Raw genomic sequence first — 19,020 nt, forward strand, 5'->3', positions numbered from 1 at the left:
GTTAACTTTATCATGGGAAAATAAAATATTGGAATTGTCAGCTAGCGATTGTACTAGACTATCTCATCGAATTTTTCATGTTCTGCTTTTTGTGGCTTACTAGATTTTTCCTTTAAAACTAACTTCGAACACCTATCAAAAACCGCTTTGACTTCATTCTCATCGCCATTTGCCTAGCTTTTCTCGATCCTTGCACCCCTGCAACAAAATTGGGTCTATCGTCCGTTTAACAAGAATCTTCATATACTGATTTTATTATGAATTTGATTTTTTTTACAAGTGCACACCTAGTTACCAATAACGCATATAGCATTTCTATTTATTTGAAAGCAAGATAAAAGATAAATGCTTTGCTCACGGCACCTCTGATAATGATGATGAAGACGATAACGGCGATATATGTTGTTTAGGTTGTTCATAAAAACATTAATAAAAACGTTTAATTTTTGCTCAGTTCTTCTTAATTTCTTTACCTTGAACACTCTTAAGAGTAGATTTGGCGAAATACAAGTCCAATTAATTATCATCTTGATCACCAAACACTCTCCCATGACCATCATCATCATCATTATTGAGATCACGGGACTTCCAGTGTCATCCTATTTGTTCTAATTAGTCAACAAACTACTTTTTTTATAGATTTGTAAGATAAAATACTCCTAAGCAGCTGGGGATACTTATACAGGCTTATTGCTGCCCATTAATAAATCAGTATATTATTTTACTTGAAGGCCTATATAAAGCAGTGGCGTAACAAGCCAAACATTATAGGGGGCTAGATATGATATCCCATATATTGTGCAAAATTGATAAAATGATGCTTGCAAGCGAAGCTTGCGAGCAAAGAATTTGACATTTTCATTACCAAAAAACAATTTTGTGATGGATTTTGACATAATATTGAGAAAATTATGTCCTATATTTTGTCATTTTCTCTTTCCTTTTCTTGATTTCCTTTCCCTTTTTTTGGTCGTGAAATATATGAAAGAAATAAATGAGAATATTTTAACTCTTCCCTCAATCTTCAAAGTAATTTGTGTTTGACTTGTATAAAAATTAACAGTAAAAGGCCTGACTTATAATTTTCAAAAGACGCAATCCGAAGTCCACCTTTCACAACTGATTTATGAAAATTAAAACGGCAGATGTAGGCCGGCCAACAAAATATGGCTGCCATTTCGGTGGTTTTGCTCATTTCCATGGCTGCATGTCGGCATAATATTAGCAAGAATTTTGACCTCCTTATACAGAGAAAACAGAATGTATAACATATTTTGAAAAATATTTTGACATGTTTGGTAAATATTTTTCCTTTCCTTTTCTTTCTCTCTCTCCTTTTTTCTCTCGGTCGAGATTTTTTTTTGCGGGGGGGGGGGAGGCGTTGGCATATGGCCCCCCCCAAAAAAGACCCTGTCTATCTGCCTGTGGTAAAATCTATTCATTCAAAACTCATTAAACGACGTAATCCGATTTTTTTTTTTAAATAGAACAGGATCCTGGTGAACAGTGGCAATGATAACATCCACACCCTCAATTAACAATCAGTACTACCACGCGATGAGAGCAGCAGCTACAGAGCGTGAAAACAGAAGTATAGAATCATCGCTAGATTCGATACGTCATTATTATTGTGGGAAGGTATTCGACCGTGCAAGTTAGGGTAAAATCTATATTTCGATTTCCTGGTCCGTTTCATAGTAAACGTACAAATCGCTTCCATTGATCCGGCCGTACACAAACTGGGCTTAATTTTCACAATACTCCACATATACTATTTTTCACAACCGTGTTTCTCTATTGGAAAGGCTAAATGCAACCACTATAAGGCGATTCAAAGTTACTCAGTCATCTGTTCGTGAATTAATATTTATATGTACTTGGAGGGGCCATCATGGACAGGCAGAAGTTGTATTTACAATTTATATTGCTCTTTATCTTGATCTTCAATGGAGTAGTATGTCCAAATGGTAAGAATGTCGACATTGAACTGAATTAATTCCCCGGAGGGGCCACTTACATTGACGAGTGGATACCATGCGCTACCAAAAAAACACGTAAAAAGGATGTCTTTTTCACGATAGGGCACGTTACGTACGTAACGTGATAAGGGTGCCAAAACACAAAAATAATGAAAAAAAGGGTATCTATTTCGCTATGAAAATTACGTGTTTAGGGTCTAATTTGCGGGGATGATAAAACAAAATTAAAATGTTTTATAAAGAATGTCATTTTTGCCCCAACACTTCGTGTTTTGAGTCCGATTTGCGCGAGGTGTAGAAGTGGGGTCGTACTAAACCAAATAAGGTAAAGCCGACGACCGAAGGAACCGTAACAATAAAACATTCCTGTACTCAGTTGTTTAGGGGTTCATTTCAGGAAATATTTGCCAAGAGTATCGTTTTTGTTTGCAATACTTGTTAAGGGTAGGGTTTCACACGCCAATACTTGTTAAGGGGTTCATTTTCAGAATATGGAAATTACGTGTTTAGGGTGCTTTTCGAGACCCCTTGGTCGCGCATGCATGGTATATCCACTCGTGAATGGAAGTGCCCCCCCCCCGGACTAATTCCTACGTGCCAATAGATGAAGCCCAAGGAAATAACGTATTAAACATATTATACTGGAAAATGACTCTGTGTATGTGTTTTTTTCATAGGAAGAAACATATTGTAAAAATGGGTAAAATATCATATTTCAAGTAAATGCCATACGCATATATTATGTATTGTAGATATGAAACTGTTTGTATTTAATCTGTTCTCGGTCGTAAATGTCTAATTGCATATTTCATAAGGCTCAATCTAATGAGAATTTGCAACTTACAAAAGGGGATATGAGGAAGGGAAGAAAAAAGAAATGTCGCGAAAAGTTAAAAACATCTGATTATATAGGAAAACCATGGACCTACTTTGTTTTGCTAGTAGAGTAGCATTTTATTGTACAACAGAATATTTTCTTAAAACCCCTTTTCCCCATCGTCAACGTACAATGACTAGTCTGCAGGCACATGCCCTGATTGGAACTTTGATCGACAAGTGTGCCTCCACGCAAAGACTAGCACATACAAAACTTGCTGTTCGGGGGTCTTTATGTACACCGTGTGAAGGCATGAGTAGGCTGCACATTCAGACCCTTAACTCGAGTGACGGGTTTGCCCAGCAGATTATACAATGACATTCCTGCATCGTATGGGAATTTGCAAAAAAGTATTTTTCAATAATCTTATTTGATCATGGAACTGCAAGTCAGTCCTTAACTTTCAACCTTTATTTTCTTTTTTTTCCATCACTACCACGACATCCATGACATCCATGACATCAAAGGTGAATTAATGTGTGTGTATCAAGGTAATGATGGTATGAGAGAATTTTCAGTGGATGCCGATACTGATCAGCTGGACATGTCCTTTGATGAAGGTAACCCAACAGTATTCTTGGTATTTTATTTTGATATATTGATTTGAATAAAAAGAGAAAAATCCAGCAAGAGTAACAATGAACATTTAATCGAATTCTGATGTAAAATAAAAAAAAGTTATGACGTTATAAATTTTCGCTTAAATTCACAAAACAGTTATATGCACATCCTGGTCGGTATAGGCAAATGAGGAAGACGTCAACCACTCACTATTTCTTTTGTATTTTATTGTATGAAATATTCTAATTTTCTATTCATTGTTAAGTGAAAAAGCGACTTCCCTGAACATTTGGAATTAGCATTGCGTAATACAATATTTTTTTAGTCAAGTTGGTCCTTATTGTCAAATCTGTAAAAAAATGAAATTCAAACAACAAAAAACAAAAGAAATAGAGAGTGAGTGACATCATCAACTGTCTCATTTGCATGTCACTCAGTTGTGCATATCACTGTTTTGTGAAAATTAAGCGAAAACTTTAAAATGTCATAACTTTCTTATTTTACATCCGAATTTGATGAATTTTTCAGCATTATGCTAGTTTGATTTTTCTTTATTTATTCAAATCAACATTTTTCTGGGGTGGACTTGATATTTAAGTGTTTTCTTTTGAATTTATCAGCCAAATAATCATAAACAAATTGAAGCAAACTTCAGAAAATTACGTATTTTTGACTGACATTTTCAACAAAACTTGAACCCGAAACAGAAAGTGGCAAAAAAACATATTTCCAGTCATAATCAACACTTCTGTTCTGTTCGCACGCAATTTCTTATTCTTATCCTATCATGCATTTGAAATTGAGGTTATGACCATTACATATGAGATTACTTTCTAAATTTTTGAATCGCCAGTATTATTAAATTCATTCCACATGCATGTGAACTCATTTATTTCCAGCATTTATTTTGTGTGTGAATTATTGCCATATCGATTTTAAAAAAATCTTATTATGTAGGATTTTACAAAACAGAATCCTGATGAAGGTGGTTAATTCACGTTTTTGCAAGAAATTAATTCACATCTATAATTTTTTCTTTCACCTTCGCCAATTTTTGCTCGACTTTGGGGATTTGATTGGAATCGTCGGGATGATATTATTCTATTTTTATTCAATATGCATCCACTCTTAGATGAAATCATAAAGTTATATCATTTTTTCCCGCCATTCTGATCCTCTTTTATAGCCGTACCAATTGATGCTCGTGCGAACATATCATGTGGTTCTAATGATGAAGGGGGACATTCCTTCGAGCTTGTCGCTCAAGAGGAATGGCAAATTCTTCTTCGTATATCTCCGATAGACAGTGATGACGTCATCGTCGAAGCCTTCAATGAGAATTATGATCACGTTATATCGAGTGAAAACCACCAATCCGGTTATCCGATGTATCTGCTCTCTGAGACAAATATTCTGAAGATTTTTTCTGAATATAAAAATCGGGGAGGCTTAAACAGGAGGTTTATGCTCAATGCCCGGGCAGTCAAATTAGTTGGTACGTACGTATAGACTATAAAAGCCCCTTTATTACTCAAAGTTTCCGGTTTTCCGCGATATAAAATATGGAAAACATATTTTACAGAATTTGTGAAAACACTTGAATGGTCCAGATTCAACGTATAATTGTGGCGGGAACTGTGGATATAGAAAATCATGCGCAATAGGAATTTAGGGTCCAATATTGTATGAAATTAATATCAGTTACTATTATTTCAGACTATATGAGAACCGAGAACTCAATAATAAGGGGTGACAATAATAATTCTTAAAGTTGTTGCAAATGAGTTACTTGTTAAAAAATATAGCCAGAGTTGGATAATATTTTTAGTCATTTGTTGTGTGGACAGTATGTTGCCCAACATGCTAAGAGTGTATCAGTTGTAGCAATCTAAATTTCGTGATCAGTTACGAAAGGTCAATCGTGGGTTTCGTAAAGGTGAGCAGTGTCAACGAGGTATTGAAAAAAAAGAAAACTCGAATTACGGGAAGAATAATTTGTGTATAATACTGACTTGAACACTGGGTTCAAAGCCCCATGTTATCTTACATTTATCTCAACCAACAGCCACTGTAAGCCAGATTTAGAATTTTATATTTCTGTCAGCATTGACCGGATGAGAAAATGTTCAAAATTTTCATGTTTAATATCGGGGGGGGGGATGCACCCTCCCCCTGGTGCCTCCATTGGAGACATGTCCGAGGGAAGTTTGTAGTCATATAGGATTAGTTAACATATTATAAATATATATCGATATAATGATGAAGGTGAGTGAAGGAAAGCTAATATAGTGCCACATCGGTTACTTGTCTTTTTTTCACAGAACAACATAATCTACAAGATTCGACGTCCTGTTACGACCAGGAAAGGGGTAATTATAACAAGTTCCTTATTGCAAAAGGAGGCATATTCTGCAAGAATAATCCAAAATATCTGAATTCTTATGTCTGATATATTATTTCATTACTCTAGTCCCAATCTTAATTGATCGCATTAACTTTACAGGAGGGGAAAGTGTACACCCCCCCCCCTCCGAATGCTCATCGCCAATTTTGGAGACACTTTCCACGTCTATCTAAAACAAGAAAAAAAAGTTATCAAAATTCTGGCGGGCTATGAACTGAACTGAACATATGCCCCTGTTCCCTTCGGTACATTGATTTTTTTAAATCTAAATTGATAAAAGAATTACCCTTTTTTTTCTTTGTGTAAATTTTCTCAAGTTCGCAAAACGTAAAAAAAAAAATGAATTCCCTCCGGACTTGGATTATGATTAAGGATGCTTTTGTTTTCATTCTCCTGCAGATGGCCAATCTGGTGCTTGGATATATCGAGTCACCTGTGACCATATCCATCCTACCTACGACAGTGTGCTCATATCATATCGGCAAGGCCAAGGGATGTCAGACACATACAGAACAATTATGTGCGAGAAATTTCATGATGAACTTCCCGGCACCTCCACCATGCCGCGGGTTGACACCTGGCCGAATTTATCATGCTTTCGTAAATCAACCAAATTAGTGATGGTAGGTTGAGCCAAAACAGACATTAACAATAGTACTCTAGGCTGAAACAATAGAATTTGAACAGATATTTAAAAAATCAGACGAACAAAAAACTGTCTATGTGATAAAAATCGAACAAGGAATAACAATGTTATGACATTTTTAAGATTTCTATATTCTAAAATGCATGTCTTCATATTCAATGAGTAAACTGATATCGCAAAATTGTTTGTTTATATTTTATTACAAGAAATTATTGTTTTCCACCAAGAACTAAAAAAATGCATGATTGGCAACTGATTTAATGAAAATATATTCATCGCTGCAACTTATTTTATTATAAGAAAACATCCTTTACACATGTAGGAAAGTGATTTCATGTAATAAAAAGTAAAGTGGGGATGTGACATCATCAACCCATCTAATGAATAATCATGACGACGTGCATACTGTATTCACAACGGTTACAGCCCGATAGACCGCGGGTCCGATAGACCGCGGGTCCGTTAGACCGCGGGTCCGATAGACCGCGGGTCCGATAGACCGCGGGTCCGATAGACCGCGGGCCCGATAGACCGCGGGTCCGATAGTCCGCGTTGTGTGTAAAATTATGATCAGGACAATATAGTGAAATCCATGTCATCAGGAGGTCAAAAGGTCATTGATACGAGTCCATGGGGTTCTATAACGATGACCCACAGGACAATCGCCCCCTGACATCTACTACTCAAAAAGAAAATATTATCTCCATATTTTTATCGTCGGGGACTGTTACCCCCCCCCCCCGGAAATATGCCCTCTAGACGCCATGCGGAGCCTCTAAAATGCCATCGACTTGACGACATGGCTAGATACTTTATCTTGCCATGTCGACTAAATAAGCTTATTATGTCCGCATGGCGAGATACGTTATCCTGCCAAGTCACTCCACTTATAAAAAGTTATATGTCAACATGGCGAGATATTGTATCTTGCCAAGTCGACTTAAATAATTATGTTACATGTCAACATGGCGATATATCGGGATTCTTGCCGGGACTTGTACACTTCATATCTCGCCATGTTGACATATCGACTTGGCAAGATAGAATATATCGCTATGTCGAAATAAGAAGCTTATTAATTAGGCGGCGGAAGCGGGGGGGGGGGTGCTTTCCCCTAAATTTGAGGTGGGAGGACGGTCCCCCTAAATTTTTAGTTGAGATCCTATTTTTGGTCGTCAATTTCTTTTCTACGTCCCCCTAAATTGAGGTAGACCACCCTAAAATATTTTTAGTATTTTTTGGTTGATAACCATCTTTTTTTTCCTTGTCAAAATATTTTGGTGGTCCCTCCTAAAATTTTGGTTGATTTGCTTGTCAATTTTTTACCTGTGTCCATCCCAAAATTTCAGGTGGATCCCCCTAAATGTTTTGCCTTCGGCCGCCAATGATTAAGACATGGTAAGATAAAGTACCACGCCATGTCGTCACGTTAAGGCATTTTCACAATTATTTTTTTCATAATTATCTGGAGAGTAAATTTCCGGGGGGGGGGGGGTAACAGTCCCCGGCGGTAAAAAATATGGTGATAATATTTTCCTTGAAGTAGTTGTCAGGGGGTGATTGCCCTAATTGTGTTATTGTTAGAGAACCCAGGCGCGGATCCAGGATTTCAAGGGGAGGAAGGGGGAGCAAATTCGACCTGATGTTTGGCGCCCATGTGTACTTTTCGAAAAATGGCGCCCACGCCCTCCCGGCCAGGCTAACTTAAATTATCTTATAATCACATTAAAAAAATAAAGACCACTTTTTAATATGTTCTTGAAAAAAAATCCATGAATACATAAATACCAAAAGGTAGGGGGACACAGGGGCGGTTCCAGCCTTCGCCAACGGGGGGGGGGGATGGGGCGGAAATTTGTTTCAGCCATATTTTCCCCGATCGGCAGCTCGAAGACAATTTTTGCTTGTTTCTTTGAAGGGGTAGTCTTCATTAGTCACTTCTTGGCTTTATTCTTATGAATTAATACATAATATCATAATCCTCATCTATATGATGCGAGCGCGAAGCGCGAACTAATTTTTGGGGAAATTTTATGTATTTTTTCCTAAAACTTGAACTGATTCTGGGCAATGTTTGTTATCGTGAAAAAGACATGTATGCGACTTAATAATTACTACGAACGCAAAGCGCGAGCTGAATCTTTTTGAAATTTTCACCCAAAGATAGGAAATTTTAAGCACTTTTTTTAACTCAAGCAGAATATGTATATGAGTAAACAATTAAAGCAAGCGCGAGCGGAAAATTTATAGATTTAGTCCTATAATATTTACTGAACGAGACACTCTATTCATGATTTGTAAATCCTAAAAAATATGAGTATTAATAATGCGAGCGCAAAGCGCGAGCAAAAAAATATACGTTTTAAACGGGTACCTGTTAAGGACTGCTTGCACTTAGCCATGAAGGCGTCACATATTTCAACAATCAAAAAAGGCGAGCGCGAAGCGCGAGCTGACCATTTTTTACCTTTAAAAAAAAAAGAATGGAAAATTTCAATCAGTTTTTGTAATCGTAAACAGGATAGCTATGTAATTTAACGATTGATGCGAGCGCGAAGCGCGAGCAGAAAAGAAAAATCGAGATTTAGACCTAAAATTGGGCCACTCTGTTCATGTTTTGTAAATCATCAAAAGGATGAGTAATATGGGGTCTTCCTACATTAATAATGCGAGCACAAAGCGCGAGCAGAAAATTGTGATATTGTGATCTGAAACTGGATAATGATTTAAATTAGAGAACAAGTTGGGTATCTGAATAAACATGCGTGTTTCATATTTAGACCTGGAATCTAGGCATTCTAAATACAACTTTAATCATGGAAATCATGAAGCTTTGATAGTCCGATCTGAAAAAAAGAGTCAATTTCAGCTTTATATTTCTAGCACTTTGTAAAAAAATTGTAAGGTGGATATGGATCGCACTTAAAAAAGAGCTGATAATATTATTACTTTGAGTTTTGACATAGGACCGGGACATCCTTACAACATGCCATCATATGAAAAATGATGACTATATTCCTATTTATCTTGCTAAGCGCGAGATGAAACAAAGGGGCAATTTGATTATTAAATTGATATCATATTTATTAATGCCTAATGAGGGCGCGAAATGTGATGATATCATGGCATAAAAACTGGACATTTCACTTTTGTGATTATGAATAGGATGCATCAGTTTATATATTTTTAACCATTAATGCGAGCGCAAGTCGCGAGCTATAATTTTTGATAAACTGTCATGAAAAGGGGATTTTAAGTAGTTTGTTGTATAAACAATATTGAAACATTTATATAACTCGCCAATCAAAATGCGAGCGTGCAGCGCTCTAGCTGATGCGCCTTAATAATCTGACCAGAAAAGGGATATTTTGAAAACTTTATGGAATACACGAAAATATAGGTACCTGATAAATCAAAATCTGCGAGCGCGTAGCGCAAGCAACAAATGTTAACATTCGAACCATAAAATTGACATTTTTACAGAGCACTTTTTAAAAACCAATTTGTAAATTACACAAAATAATGAAAGTTCGATTTCCGAGGTGAAATATGTGTTGTATATTGACTTCCAAACTTGATATTCGAACTCCACATTGAACAATATGTAAATCACCTAATAGGCAATGTAAGCGCGAAGCGCGAGAAAAAGTTTTATATAGTTGCACGAAAGATTCTTTTTATTTTCCAAGTCTTCCCCTCATCTTATTTTATGCCTTCGTCGTCCTTCTCTTCCTTTTCTCCTCTCTTTTTCCTCCTTTTTAGGTGATCTGTCAATTATTGACAGATCACCTCTTGTGTTTCTACGAATTTTCTTTTTTATTTATTTCTTTATTTATTCTTTTTATTTATTTTTCTTTTTCCACCCTTTTCTTGTTCCACCAAAATCATCAAAACTAATCAATCAATTTTCATCAAAATGTTATCAATTATGGACAGTTATCATACGATGTGTACGAAACAAGTTCAACGTCAAATGGTCATCGTGACGTCATCTACGCGCCATTTTGTAAAATCACATTATCAATCATATCTTCATTATCAATCATCAAAAGTTAACAATATTAACATGAAATCAACTTCAGATCAAGGGTCAACTGTCCATGTCATCAAAGGTCATTTTACAGGTCACGACGCGCATGTACGCGCGCGTCAAAATTTTAAAATGCTCAAAATCACTTTTTGATCAAAGTAGAGTACGAATCAGGTCATGCTAAGCATTTCAGGAATTTGCGCGCTCACAGGTTTTCGCGCGCGTTTACACGCGTAACGTCCTTACGCAACGTACAACTGCACTTTATTTTACATCAATGCATTCTTTATAAAATTTCCAATAATTTGATACCTTAACCGACCTTCTACGACCAGTAATGAAGGAATGCGCCTCCGTCAAAGTTTGAATTACGCGCGCAAGCGCGCGTTCACAATAGGCCAAAAATGTGCAAAAACATGCTTTTACAAAATTCTATATAACTCTTCAAATAGTCCGTTAACCCCCAAATTTTCTTTTATATTCGGATAGAGTAGGACTTGTAGATGTGATTTCATGTCACGTTTGACAATACTTTTTATCATAACGTCTTCAAATTGGTGTCAAAACTAAAATTTTCAATTTTTGTTTCATGACGTTTTAATAATTTTGCAAATATGACTATAACTCCGTAATCATTGGTCGTTTTTCGCCCGGTTTTCGACATATTGTAGTTAATTATATATTCTTCCAAATAATGTTACATTTGTATCATTTTGAGCAGGAGATCATCATAAATATTAACAATGTATAGAAGTATAATTTATGATATAACTTTCACCTTAAAAATTCAATTTGAGGTTATATTTTATCGTTGCCTTGCAAGTGTATGGCAGTTACTATATGGTCTGATGGTTAGTGCATCTGCCTTGTAATGCGAGGGTCCCTGGATCGAAACCCATCAGCATCTATTATTTTTTTTTATTAAATTTTGTCTCATTTTGCGTGTAACCCCTATAAGCCAGTTTGGGGTTCATTCTGCAAATGATAAGAAAAAGTTAATTGGTACTAAAGTGACATGATTGTTTTATATTTGATGAGATATTAGTAACAACCTTGATGTCTTGATTATTCTTTTAGATTGTGCGATTCAATACATGCAAAAAAACAACAATGCGTGTACTAGCAACTGGTATTTCAGAGTTGGCTATGTATTGTTATAAGAACACGGCTAACGCTGCATTCCAGAAAGAAATGCAACAAATGCCTCCGTCAGTGTTCATTGCTTTGCTATTCTATTCACCTGGTCTATGCAATTGCTCCAACCTGCTATGTAAGGCATGCTTGTATAATATCTTGCAATGAAATCTACGTATCGTCATGTAAGAAATTAAATGTCATTTATATTAGTCATTACTGCTCATGAGGCAACTAAATACTGGTCAATGCATACTGGTTTAATTTTTTTCAAAACTGGATTCTAGAATCTTGCTTTCGTCAACACTATGGTCACTATTTCGTGGTATTACTTGCTAAATTGGAATTGACATTCTTTAGATAAACAAGATTTATACAACCTTTTATTTCAATGTCTTTCAACAGTATTTAACAGGTCCTTTCATTGATAAAACTACGTTTATTGTGATGATATTCATATTGATCTGCATTGAAATGATGATCATGATTAAAAAAAATAGATCGTGATCGTGATCATGAGATTCACAGACAGATCACCTAATTCGTCCGTACAGACGAATTAAAATTCTAGTTTCCTTCTTTCTTTCCTTTTATTTTCTTTTTTTTGCTCCACCAAGGGGGGGGGGGAGCTCGGCCCCCTGGATCCGCCTATGGGGACAAGGGGCGGGAAAATATGACAAGCAAAAAAAAAAGGTTATCATCGCCAAAGTAAGGTCATCTCGTCCCAAAATACACGTGTTTTATTTCGATTTAGAATGATGTATTTCTATGATTATCAAAGACCAAAATAGTAGGGGGACATTTGATATTGTGCCCCCCCCCTACTATTTTGAGTAGGTGGGACACGCCCCCTGTCCCCCTGGGATTTCCGCCCATGATGTAATATCAATGGGAGCGCGAAGCACGAGTGATTTTGGGGGGTTTCAATTTGGTTTAACTTCTCACCAGAGTAGGCCCAACTAGAATATTGTGAACGGGAGCTGTAGTTTCTGTACTGTTGTTTTAGTATACCCTTCAATATTATTAATGATAACCTCCAGGAAATATGCAGTCTCGACTAATTATCCTCATCAGTGGCGTATTTATTCAGCATGGGTGCAGGGGGGGGGGGGGTGGGCAAGGGCACCAAGATAAAAAAATAAATGAAGTGGGGGGGGGGGGGGAGAAGACGTTAAACAAAATCCGAGATTTTATTCTTGAAAAACACATTGAGGTATCTCACAAGGCCTAATTGAATAATGAGAACGCGAAGCGCGATCTCATTTTTTAAAAAGAATTTTCCTGTATTTTATCCTGAAAGCCTAAGTCAGGGGCGGACCCAGCTTCCGCTAATAGGGGGAGGGGCCATTTTTTCACCCATATTTTCCCCGATCGGCCGCTAAAAGTCCAAGTGCCGTAATGAGCCAACAATTTCGAGGGGGCTCGATATGGCGTATCGCATAAAATTAATAAGAAGTTGGCAGTGAGCGAAGCGAGCAAGCAAATATGTTGACACTTTTATTACAAAAATACAAGGTCGTGATAGATTTTGACATATTTGGAAAATAATAGTATATCTCATCCTACTCCCTTTCCTTTTCTCTCTATTTTTTCTTAGCCTTGATTCTCTCTTTTTTTGTTGGGGGGGGGGGCAAACGCCCATGTCCTAACAGTCATTTCCTAGATTTACTTTATTAGCAACTGAATGTGTTATAATCTCATAAGCCATATGCAAGCTACAAATTAAATTTCATGTATATTGTCCTGAAAATTTAACATTCTGGGCAATGTTTGTGAACCTGAACAGGACGCGTATGTAACTAGATAATTACCACGAGCGCGAAGCGCGAGCAGAAATGTTAAATATTATGGAATGGTCGAAAAGTTAGTCATTAAGACGATACATATTTCAACGATTAAACTTATTTTTTTTTATATTCCAACCTAATAAGATGAGATTTCAAATCCCCCAATCGGACATTTGTCATTCATTTCCATCTCTCGTTTTGTTATCTTTCTTCCCATCTTTCTCTCTTTTTAATATTATTCTCTTCCTATTTTTTTCTTCTTCTTTTCTTTTCTTTTCTTTCTTTTCCCTCTTCCTCTTTTTTCTCTTTCCCCCATGACTTATCCCTATTTCTTTTTCTTTCCTTTACCCTTTTTCCTCTTTTAATTTTTTTTCTTCTCCCCCCTTCCACTCTCTCTCTCTTTATTCTCTTCTTTTCCCCTCTTCCTCTATCTCTCTTTTTTCCTTATCTTTCTTCCCATCTTCCTCTCTATTTGAATATTCTTCTCTTCCTTCCTTTTTTTTTCTTCTTCTTTTTCCTCCTTTTCCTTTCTCCTAGCTTTCTTTTCTTCTCTTCCTTTTCCCTCTTCTCTTTTTTCTCTTCTTTCCCCCTGTTCTTCTCCCTTTTTCTTTGTCTTTCCTTTCCCCCTCTTACTGTCTTTTCTATTATCTTCTTTTCCCATCTTCCTCTCTCTTTTTATTCTCTCCATTCTCTCCTTTCCCCTCCCCCCTCTTTTTTGAGCGGGGGGGGGGGGGTTGGGTGAGGCAGTTCCCCCTCGCCCCCCCCATGGATCCGCACCTGATAGAACCCCATGGTCTCGTACCATTTGACCTTTGGACCTCTCGATGACATTTGATATATCTGATCATAATTTTACACGCACTGCGGACTATCGGACCCGCGGTCTAACGGACCCGCGGTCTATCGGACCCGCGGACTATCGGACCCGCGGTCTATCGGACCCGCGGTCTATCGGGATGTCCCCTTCACAACACACTGCAAAACTTTAAATTCAATAACATTGTTATTAATTTGGTTATCAGATTTTGATGAAATTTTCAGCATTTTGCTTTCAGAAGTTTACTGTATTTATTTTAGATATTATCCGGAGTACCCTTTTAAGCTAATCATAAATAGTCGTATTATTCATTAAATCACTTAAAGGGGAAGTTCACCCTGAAGAAAACTTTGTTGCAAAAATAGCAGAAAAATAGTAAAAAATATTGGTGAAGGTTTGAGGAAAATCCGTTAAAGAGTAAGAAAGTTATTAGAGTTCAAAGTTTTGGATTTGTGACGTCATAAACGAGCAGCTGCCCCATGTGTTAAGTAATATAAAATGCATGAATTTCAAATTTTGCATGGTTCCTGATGACTTAATTTTGTTTTCTATTCATGATCGGGTGTGAAATAATTTGTCTATTGATATACAAAAGGTACAGTGAAAACCATTTTCAATTTTCTGAGAAAATGACATTTTATTGATGTTTTACCATTCGCTATGTAGGAATGCTGCTCGCATATGACGTCACAAATCAAATAATTGAAATTCTAATAACTTTTTAATTATTTGATAAATTTTTCTCAAACCTTCGGCAATATTTTTTATTATTTTTTCTGCTATTTTTACAATAAAGTTTTTGTCAGGGTGAACTTCCCCTTTAATAGCAGTACATGGGATTCAGATGAAAATTTTATTGCGTTAAGAAGATCAGTGGCACAATAAGCCCAACAGTTTGAGGAGGTCAATTAGGCAAACAAAAAGTAAAAACCTAGGTATGAGGTGAAAGGAGCGAACAAAAATTGTGACTACAGTCCATACAAAAATCAAATTTGGAATAGATTTTGACATAATTTTATGAGAAATAACGTCACATATCACTCTTTACCATTCATTTTATTTCCTTTTCTAATTGTTTTTCCTTAGTCGTAGAAATTTTTGGGGAACATGGCCGTCATCACCCCCCCCCCATCGATCGGTACAGTAGTGGTTTAGATTATATCAATATGCAGATATGTGTATTCAATATTCTCGAAACATAGAGGGGGGTCGAGTGCATTCGCTTGAATCTGCCATTGTATTAATCATTTTCAATTCTTATTGTTTGATATCCATTTCAAAGTAAAGTGAAATAATGATAATACATTATAAACAACCAATTTGGATTAAAAACTAAAAATATTTCATATTTCATTTTTTTTACAGATCGTTGTCTCCGCACAAATGCAGATGGCATCCGACGTCTTGATAGAAACAATCGTCTTTCGTGGTGAGCCGCTGCTATAATTAGCGAGTTTTCGCACAGCCACGCGGAACGGAGTTAAAAACACAATAAATGTATTGAAAATGCCCGTCCAATGACAATGAACAGCTGAGAGGTCATTGAAGAAATTTTGTGAACTCAAATAGCAGTTTCATAAGTTTCGGAGCTAACGAAAACAAAAATGCAAGTATGTCGGTTGTCCAGAGTCCAGAACGAAACTACTGTTTGATTCTATCACCAGCTTTCTACAAAGACTCCTTGGTTGCTCATTGTCACCAAGGGCGTTTGACAATATATTTCCTATGTTCCTGAAAGCGTTCTGCGCGGTGATGCCCAAAACTCGATAATAATCAAGGTTTTTATACCCCCAACAACAAGTTATTAGAATGGAGAGAGGGTGATCAAACAGAAGACAAATGGAATGTGAAATAATAAAGATGTTTCAAATTTTACTAATCATGCTAATTTTCACAAAACATTTCGATGCGCAGTACATGTGAAATGAAAATTAAAGTATCAATGATAATTTCAATCTCACTGCATCAGTTTTGTTTTATTATTTAACATTAGATTGTTAAATATTGGTGAATTTTGGCAAATATATAAGCACTTAATTGAATCTGAATCGTTTACAATGATAATTTACACATCAGATCATATTTATCTTATTTCCCAAAAAACTTTATTATTGATAATGAAACGTATACGCGTACCAAACAGCACGATAAACAAAACATAAAAAGGTCCTGAAAGTATATGTCTTCGAATTATCTAAATTATTATTCTATTGATTACATTATATTGATTGCTTATGACAACCTAATTTCTGACTGCGTTTAGGAAAAATGTGATATTCTCTTGCATGGACGTGTCATCGTCTTCGCTTTGAGTAAAATATGTGTATCTCTATTAAAAACTGTTTTCTCATGTCCTTTCCCACGTCGGATACGTGTCTCTTTGTAAATTATGAACCCGTGCATTTGGAGATTTACGAAATAATTTACCTCCATATCTCATTAATTGTTTAAATCCAGGTTCCGGTGAAAAGAGTGAAAGGAGAGCTACACTGATCATTGTACCAATTGTCGTTGTCATCGCGGCTATCTTGATACTTGCGTTTGTGGCATTCATGTGGTGTAAACGAAGGTATTTAATAAAATTCAAACAATTTTATTTATATATACACACACACACACACACACACACACACACACACACTCATATTTGCACTTGGGAATGTGATTGTAATTATCTCTACGATAGTAGCAATAGTAATATCATTATCATTATTACTGACCAGGTGGGTGTTTCATAGAGCTGTTTGTAATTTAAGAGCGACTTTAAGAACGACTGCTGATCCTTTCTTGTGGTAAATGGTATGTTGGATTGACAAAGGTTTAGCACGTAAGAAGGCATGGAAGGGTTCCGCAGTCGTTCTTAAAGTCGCTCTTAACCTACGAACAGCTTTATGAAACGGCCCCCGGTATTACTGATTACTAGGACATTTAAAATATAATATTCATTTGGCAAAACCAACATCCTCAGTATATTTACTCTCAGGGACGCGGAACGATTTTGATTTTTTTTTTTTGGGGGGGGAGGGCTGACCATGAAAAAAAAAATCATTTAAATCAAGGGTGTCATTTTACAGTTTTGCGCACACTCATTGCAAGTAGTGAGGAACTGAAGCCCCCCCCCCCCCTCGCCACCTGGTTCCTTGGCCACTGAATGTGATAGCCAAACGAAAAGAACCCAAAGCGAGATTGACCATCCCAAACTCTTTCATTATCTTTATAGAAACAAAAAGGAGACGGCGAATGCAGATATCATCTCAGCTAAAAACGACCCAAACATGCCGAATAGCTGTAGATCAGGAGAGAGCATGGAGGCTGAGAATCCTCGATACACGGCTTCGAACCCCGCGTTAGAACACGAAGGTTCCTCGAACGTGATCAATCGGGGTGAGGAATCGACTACCTACAATGAGATCGGAGAACAGGACTATCACCACTACTACTACCCAGATAGCATACCAGGAAACACATCGGTTGGTGTGACCACTTCTGTTGAGTCTGGTCTGTATCAAGAGCTCATCAAAGGTGAAAATGGCGCTGCCGGTGCTGTGGATAAGAACGCGGTAAATAAAGGTCCCGATCATGGAACGTCCAGTGACCAACATACCTACCAGGAATTGCAACGTGACTTTAGCACCACCAATGGTGTTCGCCAAGATGGTGATCTTCCACTAGCTCGAGCCTTACAGGAAGCACCCGAAAATGAGAACGGCTACCAGGCTCTCCAGAAGCCTACCCCTGAATACGCTACCCTAGAACTGCCTTCAGACATTGCAACAACACCGCAAACTGGACAGACGTTAACTTCCTCTTCTCACGATAAAGAGCTTCCTTCAGATACGAGGTACGAAGCTCTCCACCAAGGACCAAAGATCGTTGGACACCAAGAAAGCTCCGCGGGATATAGCACACTAACGCCGACAGATGAAACAGCAGGCGATGATTACGAAACTCCAGATGCAGGGCCGAGGGTGACACATGCCTCTCACGATCCGAGTTCTGCTACCGAGGAGCCATACGATCGCCTCGAACGCACCAGGCCTTCAGATGCTTCACCAATTATTGACCAGCCAAAGACTAACGGCACTGTATCTAACCCTGACGATGATTACCAGACACCAATCGGAGCAGCCGAAGATCATCTGAATGAATACCAGACCCTGGAGGACCAAGGATATCACCAAGAACCTGCAGCAGGCCTTGAAGATGATCATGACTACTCACATCTTCAGAGGAACCTGGGACAAAAACCCGATTCCGGTGTGACCAATGACAACGGTGGGGATAATTCTTACGGAAAGTTACAAATTCAGCGATAAGTAAAATTCAGAATATGTCATTACAGAATGATTTACTCGAAACGTTTTTTATGTTACAAGTGTTAAGATAAAGTGTACTATAAAACCGGTGATATCATCCATTGTATTGTGTAAAATGTTCATTAAAAATGAAGACATGGATAATGTATGAATGATTAACTTTTCTACATTTAATTGATACCTAATAAGCCTACACCATGTATGACTGAAATAAAAACGTTAAAGACTACGGGTACGTTTTTTGCGTTGATATTAAATTGTTATTTTCAAGTTTGCAGTTAAGACTGGATGAAACGGTTACTGATGTCTCAATTTAGCGATTTATTACTTCTCTTTTTTTGATAATGATACTTTGCTGCAAATGCTGGCGGACTAAAACCTGATACATGAGTTACTTGTCAAATCACTAATTTCACTAATAAAAAGAAACAATTTGAACTATAAAAGTATTATGCAGGTAACCCCAACC

General features: G+C 37.1%; 1 protein-coding gene across 1 annotated transcript; it reads left to right on the forward strand.

The window, feature by feature from the left end:
- The first annotated feature begins 1,706 nt into the window (after nucleotides 1–1,706).
- LOC121431202 lies at nucleotides 1,707–18,566 on the forward strand. Its single transcript, XM_041628711.1, has 8 exons — nucleotides 1,707–1,967; nucleotides 3,324–3,416; nucleotides 4,604–4,912; nucleotides 5,739–5,786; nucleotides 6,221–6,444; nucleotides 15,601–15,664; nucleotides 16,693–16,804; nucleotides 17,456–18,566. Exons 1-8 carry the CDS (start codon nucleotides 1,892–1,894, stop codon nucleotides 18,549–18,551), a joined length of 2,022 nt encoding a protein of 673 aa, XP_041484645.1. The 5' UTR covers nucleotides 1,707–1,891; the 3' UTR covers nucleotides 18,552–18,566.
- The last annotated feature ends 454 nt before the right edge of the window (nucleotides 18,567–19,020 follow it).

The sequence above is a fragment of the Lytechinus variegatus genome, chromosome 17 (assembly GCF_018143015.1).
Source record: "Lytechinus variegatus isolate NC3 chromosome 17, Lvar_3.0, whole genome shotgun sequence".
Lineage (NCBI taxonomy): Eukaryota > Metazoa > Echinodermata > Echinoidea > Temnopleuroida > Toxopneustidae > Lytechinus > Lytechinus variegatus.